The sequence below is a fragment of the Rattus norvegicus genome, chromosome 4 (assembly GCF_036323735.1).
Source record: "Rattus norvegicus strain BN/NHsdMcwi chromosome 4, GRCr8, whole genome shotgun sequence".
NCBI lineage: Eukaryota > Metazoa > Chordata > Mammalia > Rodentia > Muridae > Rattus > Rattus norvegicus.
Window position 1 is genome coordinate 121,805,847 of NC_086022.1, and position 22,390 is coordinate 121,828,236.

General features: G+C 49.8%; 1 protein-coding gene across 3 annotated transcripts; it reads right to left on the reverse strand.

The window, feature by feature from the left end:
- Window positions 1–1,145: 1,145 nt before the first annotated feature.
- Window positions 1,146–20,848, reverse strand: Rab43 (RAB43, member RAS oncogene family). 3 transcript variants are annotated; one of them, NM_001024331.2, is made up of 3 exons: window positions 20,359–20,665; window positions 3,557–3,740; window positions 1,146–1,843 (listed from the first exon to the last, which is right to left on the reverse strand). In NM_001024331.2, exons 1-3 carry the CDS (start codon window positions 20,554–20,556, stop codon window positions 1,593–1,595), a joined length of 633 nt encoding a protein of 210 aa, NP_001019502.1. In that variant the 5' UTR covers window positions 20,557–20,665; the 3' UTR covers window positions 1,146–1,592. The 3 variants fall into 3 exon arrangements, with proteins under 3 accessions (NP_001019502.1, XP_063142605.1, XP_063142606.1); XM_063286535.1 differs by lacking the exon at window positions 1,146–1,843 and adding an exon at window positions 2,218–2,527 and having other exon boundaries at window positions 20,359–20,836; XM_063286536.1 differs by lacking the exon at window positions 1,146–1,843 and having other exon boundaries at window positions 3,604–3,740; window positions 20,373–20,848.
- Window positions 20,849–22,390: the final 1,542 nt, after the last annotated feature.

Sequence of the window (22,390 nt, forward strand, 5' to 3'; positions counted from 1 at the left end):
GGCTCTGCAGTGCAGGGGTCAGGGAAGGAACCAGCTCTCCCCAGCAGGAGTTTACGCCAATGAAACCAGCAAGTAGGACCCTCTCAACTGCATCAAGCCCAGGAAAGGCAGGCAGTCAGCTGTTTTCTGATAGGTGACCTCTGTGGAAAGGTTATTGCCTCCCATCAAAAGGATCATGACTTATGGGCTTCATGGCCTCCAGCCCTTGAAGCCATGCAGCCCCAGCCTAGTACAGCCACAGTGAGCCCCCCTGAGCACTCAGAGCAGGCCCTGGCTCACGCAGGCCACCTTCTATCCCATCAGAGCCAGGCTCGGCTCATCCGCAGGCTGCCTCCTACCTCAAAAGGGCCCAGGAGTATAGCCCATCTATCTAGTTACCCCAGGTCCATCTCCCTGGGTTGCAATGTAGCTGTTGCAAAGCCCTGCTCCTAGCCCTGTAGCCAGATCTCTCTAAGGAAGGTGCTGACAGGCCAAAATGCTTGAGGTGGGAGGCAAGGGTAGGATGCCAGTGGGAAGGGAGATGTAGGGAACAACTCCTCCTGACCCCAGCAGGAAGCACCCGATAAGGCAGGCAGAGAACCAGTGAGGTCCAAGATGGCCGGGTCTCAGGCCAGTGGGCACTCATCTGTTTTGCTTTGAAACTGTAACCCAGACCAGGACCACAGGGAACTAAAAGCTCTGGACAGTGGCAGAGACAGCTTCTCCACATGGGGCAAGGCTGGCGCCCACAGGGCCCTCAACCTCAGGGACACAGCAGAGGCTGCTGTTGTATGGTTTTGGTGCTGAGGACTGAACTCCGGGCCTGGCACGTGCTCTACCCACGAGCTGCCCCTTGCAAGCCGCTCCTTTTCCTTAAATCCTCACTTTCCTATCTCACCCCTCAACCACACTGAAAGATTAGATGCTTTTGCAACCTGACTGGCAACATTTTGGGCCTTAAGCCCACGGACAGTTCCCAGTTGGCCCTTGGCCATGACCCTACAATTGGGTCGGTGAAAATGAGATGCTACACAGGAAAGCAGAAACCTCTGAGAGGTCTTGGTAAGGCAACGAGTCAGGCCCAGGGAGCCAAGAGCTCCAAGCTGGCAGTGAGGACAGAGACGCCTCAGGCTTCCCCGGGACAAGGCTCGGCACCAGTCTGTTGGTCTAATTGATGTGCTTTTTATGCTTTGGTAAGAGGCAGGAGAATGACCTGGAAGAAAGAACCTGGGGTACCAGCCACATCCCTGGAGAGCAGCAGCCTGCGGCAGTCAAGGCAGGAGAAGGTCAAAACCAGCACGCAGGGCTGGGCCCCGCAGCCAGCCCATTTCCCACCACAGTCTGCTGGAAGGCTCAGGCTAGCCCTGGAATGTGACAAACACGGAGGCAGCAGATGCTGGCTTGTGGGATGGTCCACATTCGGCCCTGGGCCAATAGCCTTCTGCACAGGATACACTCCCTGCATTTCCCTTCCTACCCAGCATCCAGGCTAGGGGTGCAGAATCCCTCTAGAGAAGCCAGTGCCCTGGAGGGCTGACTCTGAGGGGTGGGTCTTGACAGGCTGCAGACAAAGGAGGAGGGGAGGTCTTAGCCGGCCTGCCCTGCCCCCCCAGTCAGCATCCACAGCCCCAGCTCTCCGCAATGTCCTTGCTGTCCAGCTGAATGTGGTCAGTGTTCTTCTCACTGAACATGGGGCCTCCATGCCTCATGATGAGTTCAGTGGCCACTCTGGTGAAGGCCTCCTCCACATTGCTGGAGTCCTTGGCAGAGGTCTCGATGGCACAGAGGATGTCATAGTGCTCAGCCAGGCTCTGCGCCTCCGCCAGCGGGACCTCCCGGAGATCAGCAAGGTCTGACTTGTTCCCTGTGGAGAAAGGCCAAGTAAAGCATGGTAGGACCCACAGGAACCAGACCTATACAGTCCTACCCAGCAAAGCCACACAAAAAGTCCCCAGGAGTGCCCCTCCACCAGCTCCAGGGTAACACTGCTAGGTGTGGAGACTGACTTACAATAGTCCTTTTTAGTTTAACCTTTCGAAGAATGTTATGCATGGACGTTTTGCCTGAGTGTATGTCCATGAACCACATGTGTGTCTGGCAGCCACAAAGACCAGAAGAAATATCATATCCCCTTAAGTGGAGTTATAAATGGTTTACGCCAAAATGTAGGTGCTGTCGGGGGAACTCAGGACGTAAGGGAGTGAGCGCTCAAAACCACTGAGCCCTCTCTCCAGCCACTACTTTAATCTTTTTTAAATTTATTTTTTGACACAGGTATAGGTATGGCTGATTAGCACACCCTCTGTAGACTCTGTCTGGCCTTGAACTCAAGAGATATCTGCTTGCTTCTGCCTCCTGAATGCTAGGATTAAAGGAGAGTACCACCACACCCAGTTCTCAGCCAGGCTGGGGTGGCAAGCACCTTTAATCCCAGCACTCAAGGAGGATTAAAGAGGCAGGTGGGTCTCTGAGTTTGAGGCCAACCTGGTCAACTGAGCAAGTTCCAGGACATCTGACGTTACACAGAGAAGCCTTGTCTTGAAAACACCTAAAATAAATAAATAGATTAATTAATTAAGAGTTCTCATAGGTTGCCTAGGTTAAACTCAAAATTGTTGACTAGAACAACCCTCCTTCCTCTCAGCCTCTTGAGAGCTAAGACAAGTGTAACCACCAAGTCAGACTGCCTTCATTTTTAAACTCTTACTTTCGACTGGCAAGATGGCTCAGTAAGTTGTGGTGCTGGCTGTTAAGCTAAGTAACCCGATCCAATCCCCAGTACCTACACAGTGGAAAACAGACTGTAAGTTGTCCTTTGGCCTCCGCACATGTGCTTTGGCATGTGTATGCCCACATACATACACCAGATAGATGACAAGACAGACAGATAGACGTGAGTAGGCAGGCAGGCAGACTGAGAGATTTTTTTTTTAAATGTTTAAAACTCTTATTCTAGGCCAACAAAATGGCTCAGCAGGTACAGGCACTGTTGCCAAGTCAAGTGATCTGGTTTCAGTTCCCAGGACCCACTTAGCCAAAAGGGGAGAACTGACTCCAGCAAGTCGTCCTCTGATTCTACATGCACTGCAGTACAGCCTGCATGCTCAGGCTACACTCTAAATGCAATTGTAAAATCCAGATAAACAAAGCTCCTACTCTGTGGCATCTTGATTTCTTTTTATTGCTTTTTCCCCTCTGCACTGCTGGGGATAGAACCTGTAGCCTCTCGTGCACTAGCGAAGTGACCTCAACCTCTGAGCAGCCAACCAGCCACATGGCTTCCTCTGAGCACTGAGAAGCTGCCTTTGCGCTGTCTGCAGACACACCACGCCTTACAGCCAGATGATCTGGAGCAGGGACAGCAGAGCCAACTCCAGCACCCTTCACGCCTTCCGATCTCAACTTTGAAACTGACAAGGGGGATGAGGGCTTGAAAGCTCCCTGTTCAACTTGCAGCTCCTTTCCTGTTCGAGCTTAGCCCCTCTCTAGGCAGGCTTACCCTGTACTGGAAAAGAAAAAAGGCAAAGGCAGAGATAGGGCTTGCCCCAGACCCCTTCAGCCACCATCCCTAGCTCACCGATCAGCAGCTGCACGATGTTGGAGCCCGCGTACTTCCTCACATCCTCAATCCAGTGAGGCACCGACAAGAAGGTGCTCCTCTTGCTGATGTCGTACGCGAGGATAGCCCCATTGGCACTTCGGTAGTAGCTCTGGGTGATGGTCCGGAACCGCTCCTGGCCGGCTGTGTCCCAAATCTGGAGCTGAAGGGGTTGACCCAACGACATGTGTCAAAGGGACAGGAAGGGCAGCCCCACAGACCCATGCCCAGAACAGTGTGTTCACGAGCCTAAAGATGGCTCACGGCGACAATCCTGCCAGCCTTAGACAGTGACCCAGACTAGAGAGATGGCTCAGAGGGTTCAGAGCCATAACTGTGCAATCCCACAGAGCAGAGCTCAGGCCCCAGCTCTCATGTACAAACCAGACCTCCCACACACAGCCAGAACCTCAGCTCTAAGTGAGCCCAGAGTCACTAAAGCTTGCTGGCTTCTAGCCTAGTCTAGAAAACGTAAGCTCCGGGTTCAGGGAAAAGACCCATGCCACAAAAGAAGTAGATGGGAAGTGATGGGAGGATACCCAACTCTCTCTTCTGCCTCTGGATGTGCAGACAAATTAAAAAAAAAAATAAAGGGAAAGAAAGCAACTCAGAGATCCAATATGAAGAAGGAAAGCGAATGGGTTGGGGGACAGGGAGCCTGCCTTGAAACTCTAGGGTCCCTCAAGGCCAGGCAATTCTGACCTGCGTCCTCCATGGACTCTCCCTTAACCCTGATTACAGCTACAGATGCTGACCGCCAGAGGCTGGAGGTGAGGAACTGGTTCCAAGGCTGCACTGAGGCTATGCATCTGGGTCTTTTCTCCTGCAAGCTCACTGGGTCCTGACCGTACAGTAGGGCCTGATGATTCTACTGTCGGTGGTGAGGAAGCTGACTGGGCAGTGGGTGCGTGCTGATCCACCCTGGCCAAAGCACAGGGTGAAGGGCCTTTCTCCACCATTTACTTCTTCACTTAACAAATGCCAGAGCCCTACGGTAGGCACCCTGCTGGACGGGCAATGGAGAGAGTGTGTGCATGTGATGATCCCTGCCAGGGATAGCTAAAGAACAAATGACTAAGGAGACCGACAAATCCCAAGCTGAAGAAACACAATAAATTATAGTGGATCATAGTCAAACTATGGGAGTGGGGGAGACCACAGAAAACAGAAAACAAAATAATAAAATCTATGCTTCTTCCTGAGTTCCTGGGTCACAGCAGTAAGGCTTTTGTCCTAGATGGTCACTTCCTTTTTCATTGTAATAAACGCTCAGTCAACACCTCCATGGAATAGCCCCATCTACTCCCTCACCCCAGTTTCTTTTTCTTTCCTTTTGGACAGGATTGGGGAACTCAGGATCATGCACATGCAAGCAAGTACTCTACCACTGAGTTGTAGTTCCAGCTCAGACCCAAGTAAATACCCTTCGCTGTACTTTACAGTCTGACGTAGACACACACATGGACACGCACAGACAAATACACACTGACAGACACACACACACATACAAACACATACATACATACACATACACACACACACACATGGACACAGACACATCACACACTGACAGACACACACACACACACATTAACAGACACACACAGACACATACATACATACACATACACACACACAGACACACACACAGAGAGAGACACACACACAGACACACACAGACACACGAGACACATCACACACTGACAGACACACACAGACACACACACACATTGATAGACACACACAGACTCACCACAGACATAGACACACACACACACAGTCAGACACACACACTGACAGACACACAGACATACAGACACACACACAGACACACATTCTCTCTCTCTCTCTCTCTCTCTCTCTCTCTCTCTCTCTCTCTCTCTCTCACTCTCTCTCTCTCAGCCCCACCCTTCACATGAGTCCTCTAAAGACAGGCCTATGTCTATCTGGTTTTCTATTCTCAGCCCCTAGCACAGTGCCTAGCATGAGAAGGGGTCCAATGCCAATAAAAATGGGAGGATGGATACTGTGTCTGTCCCAGGAGCCTGACCTGTGATCAGGCTCAAAGCCACAGTTTCTGACAGCTAACTGCTGATCAATTTGAGTGTTATGAAAGCTGAGAACCCTTTTCACTGCCAAGATCAGCCTCAAACTGCCAAGAATACCTATCAAACTGACACCACCCCAGTCCCTATCGCCACATGGAGGCCGGCGGGGCTTGGTTCTGCACCCTCTCACCTGCCGCACCTGCTTCTCAATCCTTCCCAGCCGAGCCTTCTCAGCCTGCACTTAACCTTTAGGAGAAATTCTCCAGGCTGCTGATATCTAGAGTTGTACCCATGAGCAACTGTAGGGCCAGAGCACTTCTGAGTCCCAGTAAGGACAAAAATGGACTCCCAGAACACAAATGCTCATTTTAAAAAAAGAAAAAAACTTGCCTCTCCACTGCCACTAAGTAAGGTTGGGCGAGTGAGGCTCAATCTCTTCGTTGGCCCTGTAATGGAAAGACTGGGAATCATCCTCCTCCATGGGGGTGGGGCTCCTAATCACTTTCAAGTTCCACCCTTAATGACTCTCAGCCAATGCTGGCCCACAAGTCTCCATAAGCCCCAGATGAAGCTATGTTACCTGTATCGTTGGTCCTACCTTAGTATTACACTCTTCTACCCACCCCTTACCACCCTGGGGTAGCTCTCCCTGACACTCATGCTCCAGCCCTAAAACAGAAGGAACTCCTCTTCCCTTCATGTTCCTGTCTCCCTAACAACTCATGCCATAGAAAGCATTATCTATTTACCAAGTATCCATCAGAATGACTTCAGGAGCTAAGCCAGGAACATCAGCCACAGCAGCGCGCGCGCGCGCGCGCACACACACACACACACACACACACACACACACACACACACACACACACACACACATGCACACAGGGGCTGCAAGTTGCTTTCCAGGGATTCATGGCTCAGTCCCACTGAGTAAGTCACATGGCTGCAGTAAATCAAGCCTGTTTATTAGGTTAAAAACACTGCTGGAAGTTCAGTTCCAAGACCTGTGTCCTGTCCCGCCCACCCGATGGAAAGGGAGCCTGCCCTGAGCAAGCAGACTGTGGAAAGTTCCAGCCTTCTTCGCCTTAGAAGAGAACCTTGGAAAAGTCAGTTCTCAGGGCAAAAATTGAGATGGTCAGGCTGACCCAAATACAAGTTCCTGAGCTATTTTTTATGATGTCTTGGGACGTGTCAAACCAGGAGGTAGCGTCTGAGGGCTCCTCCTCCAGCCGGCCTCCTCTGCTGTGCTCTGTCCCACAGGGAAGAGCTTGGGTGCAGCAGAACCCAGTGTGTTATACTAGCTGTCAAAAGGCAAGAGTACTTTTGACAAAGGGAAGTGCAGTAGGTGGGCAGGTTCAACCTGCTGTCTGGCCTCCTGCTTTGGAAAAAGAAGTGAGTAGGTGATGAACGCTCCCCTGGGGCTGGCACTGCAGCCTCACAGCTCAAGCTAGTGACCTGTTGCTCCAACTTCAGTCGCCAAAGGCTTGTGTCTCCAGGTCCTGAGGCTAGAGGCTCACTGCTCTGGGTTTTAGTTGGCAGCCACTGTAACCCTTGTCTCCCACAGCTTGCTTTGCACTCCTTAATGAACCTCAGTATTGGGAGCCTTAGCTCCTGCAGTGGTTGGTGTCACAGCTCGAAGGCTTAATGTGTCTAGAACCCCTGGCAGCTCAGGCTGGGGAGATGGCTCAGTGGTTATGAGCACTGACTGCTCTTCCAGAGGTTCTGAGCTCAAATCCCAGCAACCATATGTGGCTCACAATCATCTGTGATGGGATCTGCTGCCCTCTTCTGGTGTGTCTGAAGATAGCTACAGTGTGCTCACATATAATAAATAAATAAATCTTTTAAAAAAGAAAGACCTGGCAGCTCCTTGGAACTCTTCAAGCAGCTGAAGCTAACAGTTTCTCATCCCAATCTCATCTCATTCAAAGCTTTCTATGTCTCTTCTCCTTTGGCTCTCGGAAGGTTTTGTCTGCCGTCTCGGGAACTCTTTAGCCACCCTCTTACTGCTCATGCTGTCACTGCTGCCATAGCTTTGGGTTCTGCCCTCCCCTCTTCATGCCGCCATCTAGTAATAATAATGGCCAAAAGAAGGCAAGAAAAGCACCTTCAGGAGAAGCCTTGCATTTGACCTAATGCTGCAACCCCAGGTTCAGTACAAGGGAGTGTCCTGTAGCTGAGTGTAAAGTGAACGGAACTGACTTCCTACATGGCCAGAAAGGTGCCGTGCCCAGAATATCCGCACCATCACAGTGTGCTCCTTCAAACAAGCCAAGGACCATGCGTGCCTCAATCACAGGTCTTCTGCTGAGCCACCAGTGGAGGGTTCCCCACTTCTGTCCTGTGGGGAAATGGCTGCTAGAGTTCACCAAGCTTGTGATGGCAAAAGCCTAGTGCAAGCTGTTTGAACAGTCAAGATAGGGGTGATGACTTTGGAGTTGGAGGTCTGCTTGGGCAGTCAGCAGCCATGGCTGCTGTATGGCTTCTTCAAGAAATCCATGAGTCCAATCAGAGCCAGCTACTTGGCTGATAATCCTCTGCTCAAAGGCAGACAGGGTACCAAGGAAAGTTTAATAGCTATCAACTCATGTTGGCCCCCATGGTGGTTTGAATAGGTTTGGCCTCCATACGCTCATGTGTTTGAATGCCTGGCCCATAGGGAGTGGCCTTGTTGGAGTGTGTGTGTGGTCACTGTAGGGCTGGGATCTGAGGTCTCCTATGCTCAAGCTACACCCAGTGTAACACACAGTCTCCTTCTACTGCCTGTGGATCAAGATATAGAACTCTCAGCTCCTTCTCCAGCACCATGTGGCCTGTATGCTGTCATGCTTCCCACTATGACAATAATGGACTTAACCTCTGAAACTGTAAGCCAGCCCCAATTCAATGTTGTCTTTTGTAAGAGATGCTGTGCTCATGTCTCTTCACAGCAATAGAAATCCTAACTAAGACAGCCCCCAAATCTTAACTTATTTAAAGGAAGAATACACATTATAAAAGGGTGCTTACAGTAAGGACCTGCCATTATCATTGATGGTTGGTCGGCTATATTTAACAGCGCTTAACTCTAACCTGTGCTCAGAGGCAAGTCTTGATCTGACAAAGAACAAGCGAGGAGAAGAAAGGTCAGAAGAACACATTGTCCTGAGGACACTGGCAAGGCAAACAAAAAGAGGTTGAAAGGAGTCAATGTCAGAGGGATATGGACAGCCTCTGCATACAGAATTCCTCCCAATCCCTCAACATGGTTTGGTCAAGGCATTAGGAAGTACTTAAGTCCCTTGCAGTAATGTGGCTCTCCATGGGAATTTGTAGCAACACAAAGAACATGTGACCATGTGACTAGGGGCAGCTATGTCAGCCTTCTGCAGGTTTCCTCAGCACACTAGACAGTGTTACCTCATCTCACAGCCATACTGAGAGGTCAGGTCCATGATGCCTCATATCCAGACAAGCAGAACTCAGCAGAGTGCCTAGAGCTGTCACCCCAGGATCAATCTTTTCTTTTCTTTTTCTTTCTTTCTTTTTTTTTTTTTTTTTTTTTTTTGAGACAAGATCTCATATCCAAGCTGGCCTCAAACCCTCTATGTAGCCAAAAGTGACCCTGAACTCCTGATCCTTCTGTCCCCATCTTCGCTGAGTCTCAGGATTACGGGCATGTGCCATCAATCCTAGTTTTATTTGGTGCAGGGGACAGAACCATGGCAGCATGTCCAGCTACAAGATTACTCCTGCCATCTTCAGTGTCACAGGAGAGGTTGTGGCAATGGTATCCTGAGCCTGCAGCCCATGCCCCTCACTACGTGCAAGTCTCCCACAGCACATAGACGGTTTTTTCAGTAAATCTCCTCAGTGAGTTACATCTCCCACAAGAATCAAACCCTTGCCTGAATGCCCATGACATTTTGCCTTTGGCAAACAGGTCCTGCCTCAGTTTCCCCCTTCTTCCCTTCCTGGAAGCTCAGACCACCCACCTACTACTAGCCACAGGGTCACAGCACCAGAGCCTGGAACACAGGATCTCTCCCGGGCATCTGGCCCAGTTCAGATGGGCACCTCAGAACCAGAACAACACCCAGTAGGAGGGGCTTTCAGTTCCTCGTGTGACCATGCCTATCAGAAGAGCCTTTTGTAACAAGAGTGGCATTCTTAAAGTAGAGGCCATGAGTTCTGCCCTCATTGGCCCTCCGAGTCTCCACAGTTAAGTCTCTAAACTCAAGCTCTCTCTATTACCAATAAGGCAGTTTGTTTTAAAATAGGGGCTAGGGAATTAAGCTAAGACTTTGTACATGCTAAACAAGCTGCTCTACCCCTAGTTGTGTCCTGTCTCCCAGGACATCCTCAGTCTAATGCACACATTACAGGCTCAACTCACGCCCCCCTCGACACCCTCCCTGGGCCCTGCCACCTTGGTAATAAGAAAGTGACACGAGCTTGGGATCTCTGTTCGACCTTGGGTCCTCTGTCCTCCCCCATATCAAAGCAGTGCACGGCAGTCTCCCAGGCCTCCCAGAGAAAGCTGATCACTTTGTTTCCTGCTACCCTCAGAACACAGTGGACACAATGCCAGAAGGATCGAGCTGGCCTGGGAGCAATCCATGGCCTCATCCCCCATTCTCAAGTGTACCCACACCTTTAGCGTGTTTCTATGGTCTGGCATGCATACCTCCATGACATCTGAAACCCCTTTTGTCTCCCATGTAGGAATGAACACTCCGCCATTTTCTAATGCCTCCCTCAACCCTCCTGTCTCCATAACCCTGGACACGGTGGACTGCTGCTTCCTCTGGGCTTGCCCAAGCATGCAACATACATCCCTGTGTGTCCGCAGCAGCTACAACACCACAGGGCTCCGCACTGTAGTAGCTATCGTCGCTATTAACACTCTGCCCTGCTGTGGCCCTGTTTGCACCAGGTGTGTCCACTGCCTGGCTCAGAGTCTCAGCCACCACGGTGACAGCATTAATAAGTACCGGGTGCTGTCTGAGATGAGGCCTGAAGAAAATGGACCACCTCTGCTGTACCTTTGGCAACCAAGTCCTGCCTTAGTTGCTCACAGTGGGTTGACTGCTCCCAACACCCCTCTTCCCTTCCTGGAAACCTGGACCACCCACCTACAACCAGTCATGGGGACATAGCACCAAGAGGAGAGCATAGAGCACAGGATCGCTCCCAGGTGCCTGGCCCAGTTCAGATAGGCACCATGAGGACCAGCATTCCCAATAGGTAGAGCTGCCCTCTTCAGGACCTGGACCACTGTCTGAGAGGAGGCAGGCAGGTACTTATAGAACCATGGACAAACCACGAGCCAGTCATGGGAGGATTATTGTCCTGATTCAGAGCTGAAACCCAAGCCTCTAGTCAACAAGGAATCCACAGAACACTGGCTAGGTCCCACATAGCTTCCCCATAGCTCTTACTTCAACCCACCTACTGCTCCATCAAGAGCCTGAAACCTTGGAAAGATTTCTTTCCCTTCAGAGTAGAACCCTGGGCCCTGAACAGGCCAAGCACAGACTAAAAAGTAGGCCATCCCAAAAGCCAAGAAGCAGTCAGAACTACAGAGTTACGAGTTTACCCTGGCGCTTCAGTAATAGAATTATTTTTGTATGATTTTTTCTATGTATTTCACAGAAACTTTTGTGTACTTCCTACAACTTTTTCTACGTATTTCACTTAAATACAAATATAGCAGATATTAACAAGTCATAGTTACCAAACTGATGCTTATTCTGACAATCCTAATTTTTTTTCCTTTTTGGTCATTAGTATACCTAAGTGGGGGGAATCAGTTTTTCATTGAAACTATACAAAGAGTACTTTTAACTTTATAAAATATTGTGCTAGGAATTCGGGTCAGACGTAGACAACTTGCGCAGCATGCACAGGGCTCTATGCTCAATCACTGCAAAGTTAAGCTTTCAAAAGGTAATGTGGGAGCTGGCCGAAGAGCTTACATTAGGCCTTGTGTTTGTCCCCAGCACCAAAACTCACCCAGCTTCTACACTCCTCAGCCACAACAATGGCAACAAAGCAGTTAACTGGTGTGCAAAGACAAGAATTCTTTCAGGGATCACACCACATCCTCATAGACAGCAAACTGCCCACAGGGACTGACCTCCCTTTGCTGTTACAGTCTGACCAGCCCGTGGCACTAATGGTAGGCGGTAGAACTTTAGAAAGTAGAACCTGGGGAAGGAAGATGGATCACTGGGAACATGATACACACACACACACACACACACACACACACACACACACACACACTGACGTTTTGCCTGCATGTCTATATGAGGATGTCAGATTCCATGGACTAGGACTTACAGCTGTGAGCTGCCATGTGAGTGCTGGGAACTGAACCTAAGTCCTCTGGAAGAGCAGCCAGTGCTCTTAATGGTTGAGCCATCTCTCCACCCCTGAGGGCGTGAACTTAAGCTCTTTCTCTTTCTCAAGTCTTCCTTAGTTACATGCTCCCATGATGCACTTGAGTTACCAGCCCAAAGCAGCCAAGGAAAACACATAAGAGTCTCTGAAAATGTCACCTAAAGTAAGCCATCCTTCCTCTGACTGACTGATTTTTAGGTTTTCTGTTACAGTGATAAAAAGCTAACCCATGCCTGTGGGCTGGAGGCCAAACTGGTCTCTCAAGTCAAGATTTGCTTAGTCCCCTTAAAGAGTTGCTACTTCAAAAATTAAAACAGGCCGGAGTGGCCCAGGGTTAAGAACACTGGCTGTTCTTTCAGAGGACCCGGTTCAATTCCCAGCACCCACATGGCTGCTCCTAACTGTCTATAATTCCAGTTCCAGGAATACCATACCTGCTTCTGGCTTCTGCAGACACCAGACACATGCACATGGTACACACACAGGCAGGTCAACATTTATACATAAAACAAAATAAATATTTCAAATGTAAAAAGAGCCAAGTAGGGGCTGGGGATTTAGCTCAGTGGTAGAGCGCTTGCCTAGGAAGCGCAAGGCCCTGGGTTCGGTCCCCAGCTCCGAAAAAAAGAACCAAAAAAAAAAAGAGCCAAGTATGGTGGAACATGCCTTTAATTCCAGCACTCAGGAGGCAGAGGTAGATGGATCTCTGTGAGTTCAAGGCCAGCCTGGTCTACACAGCAAATTCTAAGGCAGCCATAATTACATAATAGAGAAACTCTATCTCAAAAAATAAATAAAAATAAAGGAAAAAGGGATGAGACACATTTAGTAAATGCCTGTCACTGCCCACCAATGTCAGAATTGTCTTGGGGGTCTGGGGCTGCCCTCGAACCTAAAGTGAACCACCTGGCTGTCCCCGTGCTGGGAATGGAACACAGGGCATTGTGTACTGAGCAAGTAAACACTGTAGCAATGAGCAAGAACCCCTAGAGCTGGCTTTATTTGTTGGGTGGGTTGTTTAGTTTCTTGTTTTATTTTTATTACATTTTATTTATTTACTTTTTATAGATTAATTTATTATACATAAACACACTGTTGCTGTCTTCAGTCACACTAGAAAAGGGCATCGGATCCCATTATAGATGGTTGTGAGCTACCATGTGGTTGCTGGGAACTCAGGAACTATGGAAGAGCAGACAGTGCTCTTAACCACTAAGCCATCTCTCCAGCCCCATTTTATTTATTTTTGTGTACAGGAAAGGTCAAGAGATAACTTTTGGGAGTGAGATCTTTCCTCCCATCATAAGATCAAACTTAGGTCATTAGGCATGGTGGCAAACACCTCTAACCACTGAGCCATCTCACAGACTCCTGCTGGCTGCTTTTTGAGGCAGGCTTTGAACTTACAACCCTCTTGCCTGAGGCTTATGCGTAGCTGATATTACAGGCTTGTGCAATCAGACCTGATAAGCATCCGTCCTTAAGCTTTTACATGTGTTCATGATCAGTGATACCATCCCAAATACGGAATGTTAAACTAGCTGCCTTTAATCCCAGCTACCTAGGGGCTGAAGCAGGACAATCCCTTGAGCCCAGGAGTACCAGGCCAAGCCAGTTACCATAGATCCTGTCTCAAAATAAAGCTGGATGTGGTGGTACAAGTCTTCAATCCTAGCATTCTTTAGGCAGAAGCAGGCTGACCTCTAGTCTACATAGAATACACACACACACACACACACACACACACACACACACACGGGGGGGGGGGACACAGACAGACAGAAAGCAAAAGCATATACAGGTGTGACTAATGGTTAGCAACATGACTGAATTTTTGACATCACAGAGGATAACTTAAGTGTTTTCATGAGTGCTGCTCCTTTCAGAGTGGGCTCCTTGAATTGGTAGTTCTGAATGTTCAATCGGCCACAACGCTACATCCAGAGTCTTTTTTGAAACCCTGTTCTTTCTCTTTCGGCAGGTCTTCAGGGGTAGATCTGATGACTGCAGGCAGTGCCCGCCTGGGCCACTAGGGCCTGCCTTTGTGTCCTTAGTTAATTCTGGTCCAAAATGAAGCCTGATGCCAACACGGTAGCTCACATCAGCACAGGAAGGCTGAGACAGGAGGATCACACAACACTGAGGTCAGCTACATAACAAAAACTAAATTAAAAGAAAAGAAAATAGGGGGCCAAAAGTATAGCTCAGTGGTAAAGCACACTGCCTGGCATGTGCAGGATCCTGGGCTCAATCTCCAGTACTGTAAATGGAAGGACCAAGTATCCAACACCACACTGAGGACTGGCTCCCCCTTTCCCATCCAGGAAGGGAAGGTCTCAAAACAAGGTGACACAATGCAGGGTAGAAGAGACCAGGGGCGGGCAAGCTCACAATCCCAGGTCGTGAAGCAGGAGGGCTGTCCAAAATGCAAAGCTACCCTGGGCCGTACAGCAAGTACAGGTCAGCCAGGGTTACATAAGGAGACCCGGCCTCTTCCGATGACAACAAAGACAATATTACATGGGATTTAAGAAGCTATTAACGACAAAAGGTCCTTCCTCATGAACTCACAGCAGGCTACAGGTTCCTTATCTAGAAGGATTTGGTTGGTTTCTATTGCAACGTGAATAAAGCATTTTGTATTCAAACATTAGTCTCCAAGACACGTTTTCCCTTATTCACGGTGGCCATTTTCAACACTGCCCAATTCGACTGAACGAGCATTTGTTTATAATAAGTACCTGGTATGACAATGCTGAAACAATACTGCTCATCAAAATGTCCAATGCAAATGATCTGTGATAACCAGATTTATTTTTTTTAATTTTTAAATACCACTGATTTGGGAGAGGGGAGCACAGGTGTACCACACAGCCAGTATGGAGGTCAGAGGCCAACTTTCAGGAGTTGACTCTCTCCTACTATGTGGGTCCCAGGGACTGAACTCGGGTTGTCAGCCTGGCACTTTTACCCACTGAGCTACCTCAGCAGCCCCCAACCAGATTCTATACTGATCCCTGCCTCCCTCACTGGCTGCTCTGTGTGCTTACTGCTGGGGGTGGAGGGTCTAACAGTTCAAGGACAGAAAGCTCCTGATTAGGAGCTGAAAGGCTAGGTTCCCGTTCTAGACTTCCACATCCAGGCGACCTCTCCTCCCTTGTACAATGGAGACACCCCCCCCACCCCCAGGGGCGGCGGCAACGTTCAGATGGAACTCGTTCAGAGGAGGGTAAGGCGCACACACACAAGCACTGCTCCTCCTGCTGCTGACCTTTACACACCAAGTGCCCAAAGAAACCTTGAAGGAGCCATATGAGGTAGCTAGCACCCAATATACCAGCACCGGAGAGGAGGAGGCAACTTCAAGGTCATTCTGGGCTACAGAGTAAGACTTTAATCAAAAAAAAAAAAAAAAGGGAGGGGGACAGAGCGGGGCAGGCCAATAACAAATAAGCTGAGCGGCCACCCTTCCTGACTCCCTGAGATACTTCCTCTCTTAGCATCACTTCCCATTCTGCTGACAATCCACTAGGGCAAAGTCTGTAAGAGCTAACTAGGGGCTTAGCTTGTTTCTGCCCACCCACCTCTGTCGCTTGAGCTCTCTCTCTCTCTCTCTCTCTCTCTCTCTCTCTCTCCCCCCCCTCCACCCCCTTTCTCCACATGAGCACTGCCTGAGGACAGTAAGAATCCTCAGGAGACAAGGTTTAGTTTAGTTTACAGTGAGGATGGTGGCCATTGGTATCAAGAACAGATTTCTTCTTAAAATCACCGTGACCTAGAACGTCTCTTATCTAACAGTCCTTTTGCTATTTCTGAGCAGAACCGAAAAGTCAAATTGATTTTATCTGAATAGGAAATGCACAGACACAAAACTAGATCCTGGACTGGAAAAACTGGGAAGGCAATAAAAAAAGAAAAAGAAAAGAAATTCTGGGTTGGGAGTGCAGCTCAGTAGGAGAGCACTTGTCTAGAGTGCATGGGTCCCTGGATTCCATCACCAACACTGATACACACGATACACACGATACACAGACAGACAGACAGACAGACAGACAGACAGACAGACACACACACACACACACACACACACACACACACACACACACACACGCATGTTTCTTTCTAAACCTTCCCTATCCCTGCTTGGGAAGTGACAGGAGGAGCTAGGAAAACAAAGAGCACTTAAGAGGCCCAAAACAGCCTGAATCAAGGACAATGAGCTGGAAGGTCCTAAGGCACCCATTCCATGAGGAGGGGTGCCGGTGTCTCCACCAAGTGGCCAGGAGGCCTGATGGAGCCATGTAAAGGGACGAACTCCTGAGCAGGTTCCCTGTCCTCGCACAGCCAAGTTTACATAACAGACTGTGTCCACGTGAAGGAAGTGAGACGCAGTAGGCATGCACTCAGGGCTTAAAGCTGGGCTTTCCTAGGGGCGGTGCAGCGGGCAGTGCGGTGAGGTAGAGAAGCAAGCTGACCAGCCCTGCTCATCCAGAGAGAAAATGGCGACAGAAGCAACAAAAAAGCAAATCTTTTTCTTGTTTGCATCATAAAATTTGGCTTTATTTACAATATACTTGGGGAATAAAAAGGAGATGGGTAGTACTAACTTTTTTGCTTATTGGGTTTGGGGTAGCTTGAGGGGACAAAGGAGTAGGAGAAACTTCCCTGTGTGTCTCTTTAAGTCTTTGAGGTTTTGTACTTTGAACCATATGATTAGATCATCTATTTAAAAAAAAAAAAGCTAGGAAAGGGTGACAAATGGCTCAGTGAATAAAGGAGCTTGCTGTCAAGCCTGGTAACCTGGGTTCCCTCCAAAGGACCCACATTGTGGAAGGAGAAGGGACTTGCGCAGGTTAGCCTATGACCACCACAAATCTGCTGTTGCACAAGTGTATGCACGTGTGTGCACATACACACAACAACAATAATAATAATAAATTTTAAAATATAACTGAAAAAAAGCCAGGAGAATTTTAAGTGTTTTCAAACATGTCCAGTTCTTCAACACCCTTCACAAGTAGGTGAGTGGTCACCAGTCCCATTTCAGAGATGAAGAGGCCTGAGGCTACCAGAAAGAACTCCCACCGTAAAGACAGAAAGAAGATCCACACCTTCAGACTCTCCAATAAACGGCATTCAGATTCATGTGCTGCATCCACCCTCAGACCTAAAGCAAATCCTGGAGACTCCTCAAATGACCGTTAAAAAGGCTGTGCACAACAGCTTGTGAGACCTGAGTGGGCTATTTTTGTGTCTGTATATGATGTGCTTCACACGTGCATGCATGCACCATGGTACACACATGCCATGGCACATGTGTGGTGGTCAGGAGTCAGCTTTCAGGAGTCTGTTCTCACCTGCGACCCTGGGTTTGGGCAGCCAGGGATTTTTAGTAGCTGAGTCATCTGACCAGCCCAAACGGGGCTATCTCAGTGCTCCTACTAGCTGATAAACACCCCGAAATATTCTGGTGCCAGCTCTTATCGAAAATATTTATATGTATACCAGTATAAAAACTGGTTGTAGTGATAGCTGTCTGAAGCCCCAGAATTTGGGAAGTAGAGGCCAGAAAAAGGACCACAAGTTCAAGGGTATCCTCGGCTACATAGTGAGTTTGAGGCCAGCCTAAACTACATTAAGCTCTGTCTTTAAAACAAACAAAACAGAGGGGAAGAGAAGAAAGACAAAGCAAAGCGGCCCCAAAGCACACTCTGCTCAGTGAGTGAAGTACTTCATCCACGTCATCAGCCTCCAGAACTTTGGAGCGGCCTTTCCGGGCTCAGAGGGAATCAGAAAGTAAGCACTCTACCCAGAAGCCAGCCAATTCCAGAGTTCAAATCCTGATTTTGTCCCTGACTTGTAGGAGACCTCGGGTAAACCAGTTACTTCACTTTCCTTGGCTTCCGCTCCCTCTGTAAATATTAACCAGTAAGCAAGCATATAAAGAACATATGTGTCTGACGCTGCCCAAAGGGATCTGGGTCTTTAAGGGGCTTATCTTCAACAGGAAGAGACAAACAATCCAGGTGAGTGCTATAAGCACATAGACGATAGATAGGGAAAAGACACCCGAGAGGGCAGGGGAGGACTCTGGGAAAGCAGTATTCATGCTAGGACCTGAACAATAAAATATCAGTCACACAGGGATCTAGGGGACACAGTATGACAAGGGGAAACAGATGCAAAGGTCATCCAATCTAGGGATATTTAAAGAAGCAGGCTATAGAGGTTAGAAAATAGGGTTGCAGAGACAGAAGACCCATCTCTTCAAGTAGAATGAACCACAGTGGTTGTAACGGGAAGTAACTATAGAAAAAAAAAAAAAAAAACTTGATTGAATGTGTTATTTTCAACTTTCCACTATAGCAGAACTCTCTAAACAAACAAGTAAGACTGAAACACAGAAGTGGATAAGATAGTTTTGCTCTGACAACTGAACACAGAAGTGAATAAGATGGTTTTGCTCTGACTGATGGGGAAGCAGAACCTCTGTCTTCTCGGCCTTCCCAACTCACTCCTGGGAACCTCCAACCTCAGCAGACCTACAGCAGCAGCTGGCCTGTCTCTAAGGTTCCTCAAACTCTTACAAAGCCTAGAAGAGGTGGGAGACAGGCTTACTGGCAGAGCTTATGCAAAGAGTCCCAAGTTCAACCCACGGCACCACAAAAAGAATAATTATCAGTAACAATGGGCTCCAGTCTGTAGAACACACCATTAGACAGCTGACTCACAATAGCTTATAGAAAGGACAGGCAACACAGCTCTGAGGTATTACCACACTGACACAGCTCTGCTACTCCCAGGCCCTCGAGGCTGCCTCCTAAGAGGAAAAGCTGGAGTGACCGTAAGGAAAAGAAATAACAAACTGCCTGGTAGTATATTGCATAACCTGAGCTCAAGTGCACAGTCCATCCAGGGTTGCACTGGGTGACAGGTTATCTCCACAGGTAAACAGGAATACTGCCCCCTCCCTGACCAGTCAGCACAGGCCAACAGCTCCCAAAGGGGACCCGTCCTCCATATGCTTCTGTTTTCACACTGCACGTTGAACTGTTCGCTCCTGGCATTATCAGAAAGCACCAACTTGACCATGGACATACTCCACCCATGACAGCCCTTCTCTGGCCACCTGCTCCAAAGGGACGGTCCAGAACAACTCAACCTGCCTGCCTGCCTGCACTTGGCCCTTTTCCACCTCATGGAAACCAAAATATACTGAAACCCAAAAGGCCATTTAAAGCCTTGCAAGCAAATCTCTAGAGGCACAGTGGCCATAAAAATGACTGTTGACTTGCCTTTTTTTTTTCTACACGATGGGACAGGAGAGAGGCAACACCCAGAAATTATCCCAACTTTATAGAAACAAAGAGCTAAGTATCCCAGCCAAGGACAACAGAGAACAGGCCTACTGCCACCCAAATGAGCAGAGAGCCACAACAGCAACAGGGTGAAGAGGCTCCCATCCCCAGGCTTCACTTCCTGAAAACACAGGACAGCCCCCACCCAGTTCTCTTTAAAGCTGTCTTGAAGATCCTTGTGAACCTGAAACCATGAAAAGCGGCAAAGGATTTCTGTAGGGTGCGAATCAGGAAAGTTACTGAGGGCCTCTGTGCTCAAGAACAATGCTGTGTCCTGTCCAGGATGCTACCGTTTTAGGGAGGACAGACACCTAGGTTAAGAAACTTGATTTCATTCATCACAAATATTATTTATCAAATCATTGCCAGGACATTGTGGCAACCACATCCTGCTGTTTCTGCTGGGGTCATTGCCAAAGTTTGGTTCTCTCCCCCACCTTCCGGTATCTGTGATGAAGTTTTCGGTTTCTATCAACCCTTAGTCGGGGAGGCCCCCCACCCCCACCCTGTGCTGGCTGGCCCTGCTGGAGTCAAGTTCCACCACCAGGTCCATAAAAGAGACTGCGGGGAGGCGTGGTCAGGGAGGAAATTCTGACAAAAACTTTTGGACCTCCGGTCCTAGCAGCCACTACTTCCTGGTCCCTCCCGGTCACGGGGATGTCGTTATTTGGCTGAGTGCTCCCCAGAGGGCCGCGCAGGGAAGGGTCTCTCCCGGCATGCGTGGCGCTCACAGAACGGCCCGCAGGTTGCCTTCCACCGCAAGTTGTTTCGGAGTCCCCACGCTGTGAGCGCGGGGGGCGGGAGTGAGGTGCGGGCTTCCTCCTCCACGCACTGGCCCACTGTCACCATTCCCAGAGCCCACGGCGGTGCTTTCAGACCTGAACCCAGAGCGGACATCAAGGCCCAAACCCGTTCCGAAAGAAGGGGAAGCTGAAGGATTGGCCACGAACCGCCCGCCGGGAGCAAAGCAGCGGGCCGCGCCGCCTCCCACCTTGACCCGCTTGCCCTGGATCTCCAGCGTCTTCATGGTGAAGTCGACACCGATGGTGCTGCCCTGACGCGCGGAGAAGGCGCCGGTCTTGAAGCGCTGCACCACGCACGTCTTGCCCACGCTCGCGTCGCCCACTAACACCAGCTTGAACAGGAAATCGTAGTGTTCGTCCTGGTCTCCCGGGCCAGGGCCCGCCATAGCTCCACGGGAGTCCTGGGACCCAAGGGCCCGTCTTGGGCTTACGACAGCCGCGGGCCGAGGTCCCTGTGTTCTAGCCCGCTCCGCGCCGGGCTACGTGGAGCGGCCGCAGCACCTGAACGAGCTGCGCGGCGGACCGATCGACGGCCCCGCCCCGCTCCGGAGCCCCGCGGACTCGGCTCCGCCTGGGAGCGCACTGCCCGGCCCTCCGCAGAGCTTTCTGCCAGCCGTCGGTGCCGCGCCGGCCCAGGGCTACCTCAGGCCCGCTCTTGCGCCGCCTTCAGGGCGGGGCGAGCCTCCCTGATCCCCAGTACCGCCCATCTCCCGCCACTCCGCGTCTGGGTCCCGCCCCCAGGACCGCCCAGTTGCCCCCTCCCGTACCAACGCCTCCTATCCTGTCACTATAGTCCGGACTTCCCCCAGAAACCCTTTCTAGACTTCTCACCACCCCGACCCTTCTCCGAGCACCGCCCGCACCCCACCATAGCCAAAGCCTCCGACCCTTCCCTCGACACCACCCTGATCTCTCTCACTTCTCAGCACTTCACTAACCTGGACTTAAGCCTGATGCTGATCCGCTGTCAGAACTGCCTAGATCCTCTATTTGGTTCTGACCCCGCCCTTAACACCTCTCGCCCCGCCCTAATCCTCCAGAGCACGTCTTAGCTTGGACCTCGCCTAAGGCACTGCATCCAAGACGGAAATCCACCCGCACCTTTTCAGAGCCCTCGAGCTAACTCCTCCCTAACGCCTCTCAGCTCAGCTCTCCGTCCCTTCTCAACTCCGCCTCAGTCTGCTGCGCCCCATAGCAAGATGTGGCCCCTATTAGGTCAACAACTCTTTATTGCCAGTTCAACATTCCCTAACCTCCAGCCCTCCTCAACGGTGCCCACGTCCACCCCTCACTGGCCTGCCTCTGTCCCTCACCTGGCTCGAACCCAGTTAGAAGCAGGCAAGAGTCCTCGATAAGGTAGTTCTGGGATGAGGCAGAACCCCACCTCAATGTTCCCACTTCGGAGAATCGAAAGCCCTGGTGACACATAGCCAAGGCAACTTCCCTTAGGTGAAAAATGAAGACAAGAGGAAATGAAAATCCTTGAGGGTAGAATGGCCCAGAGTCCCATTTGGAAGAATGATAGGGCAGACAGACAGGAGTCCAGCCAAACCTGGGCTGGCTGGAAATTGGAGGTCAGGTACCAGCCAAACACCTGTACTTGAGAAGAGGCACAAGGAAACCCTGTGCCAACCAGCTCCTAAGTGTGGCCTGGGAAACCGGAGGTCAAAGAAGGGGGACCCAGTTATTGTAAGCAGTTTGAACTAGATCTAATAGGCCATCCCTAAAAATGAGAGAAAACTGAGAATATTGTAGCTTCTGTGGACAGCCCTTTAGGCCCTGCACAGTTGTTTGATTCAATCATTTTTAATAACAGCTGTTAAATCCATCCATGAACGAAAGACAAAATTCAAGACAAAACCCAAAACTTACCCAGTAAGGAAGGGGAAACTTAAAGAGACCAGAGAGAGCAAGTCCACTGACACCATGACCACAGGCCCTGTGACCAGCCTCACTGGCCAAGTAGATGAAAGGTGAAGGCTTGGAGAAAGGAGAAAAGTTGTATGTTCTGAAACAGTGGGAACTCCATGGCCATGAGAAATGCCCAGCAGGTGCAGCCAGGACCCCTAGAGTGCTGTGCAGAGGAATTCCAAGAGCCATCATGCTTTGCACACTTGTGGTAATGGAGAACTGCAACCTCAAGAAAACGCTTCCATCCCAAGATGAGCACTGAATCATAGTGGTTTCCTCCCTGAAGCTGACATGGGGTGGGAAATACCC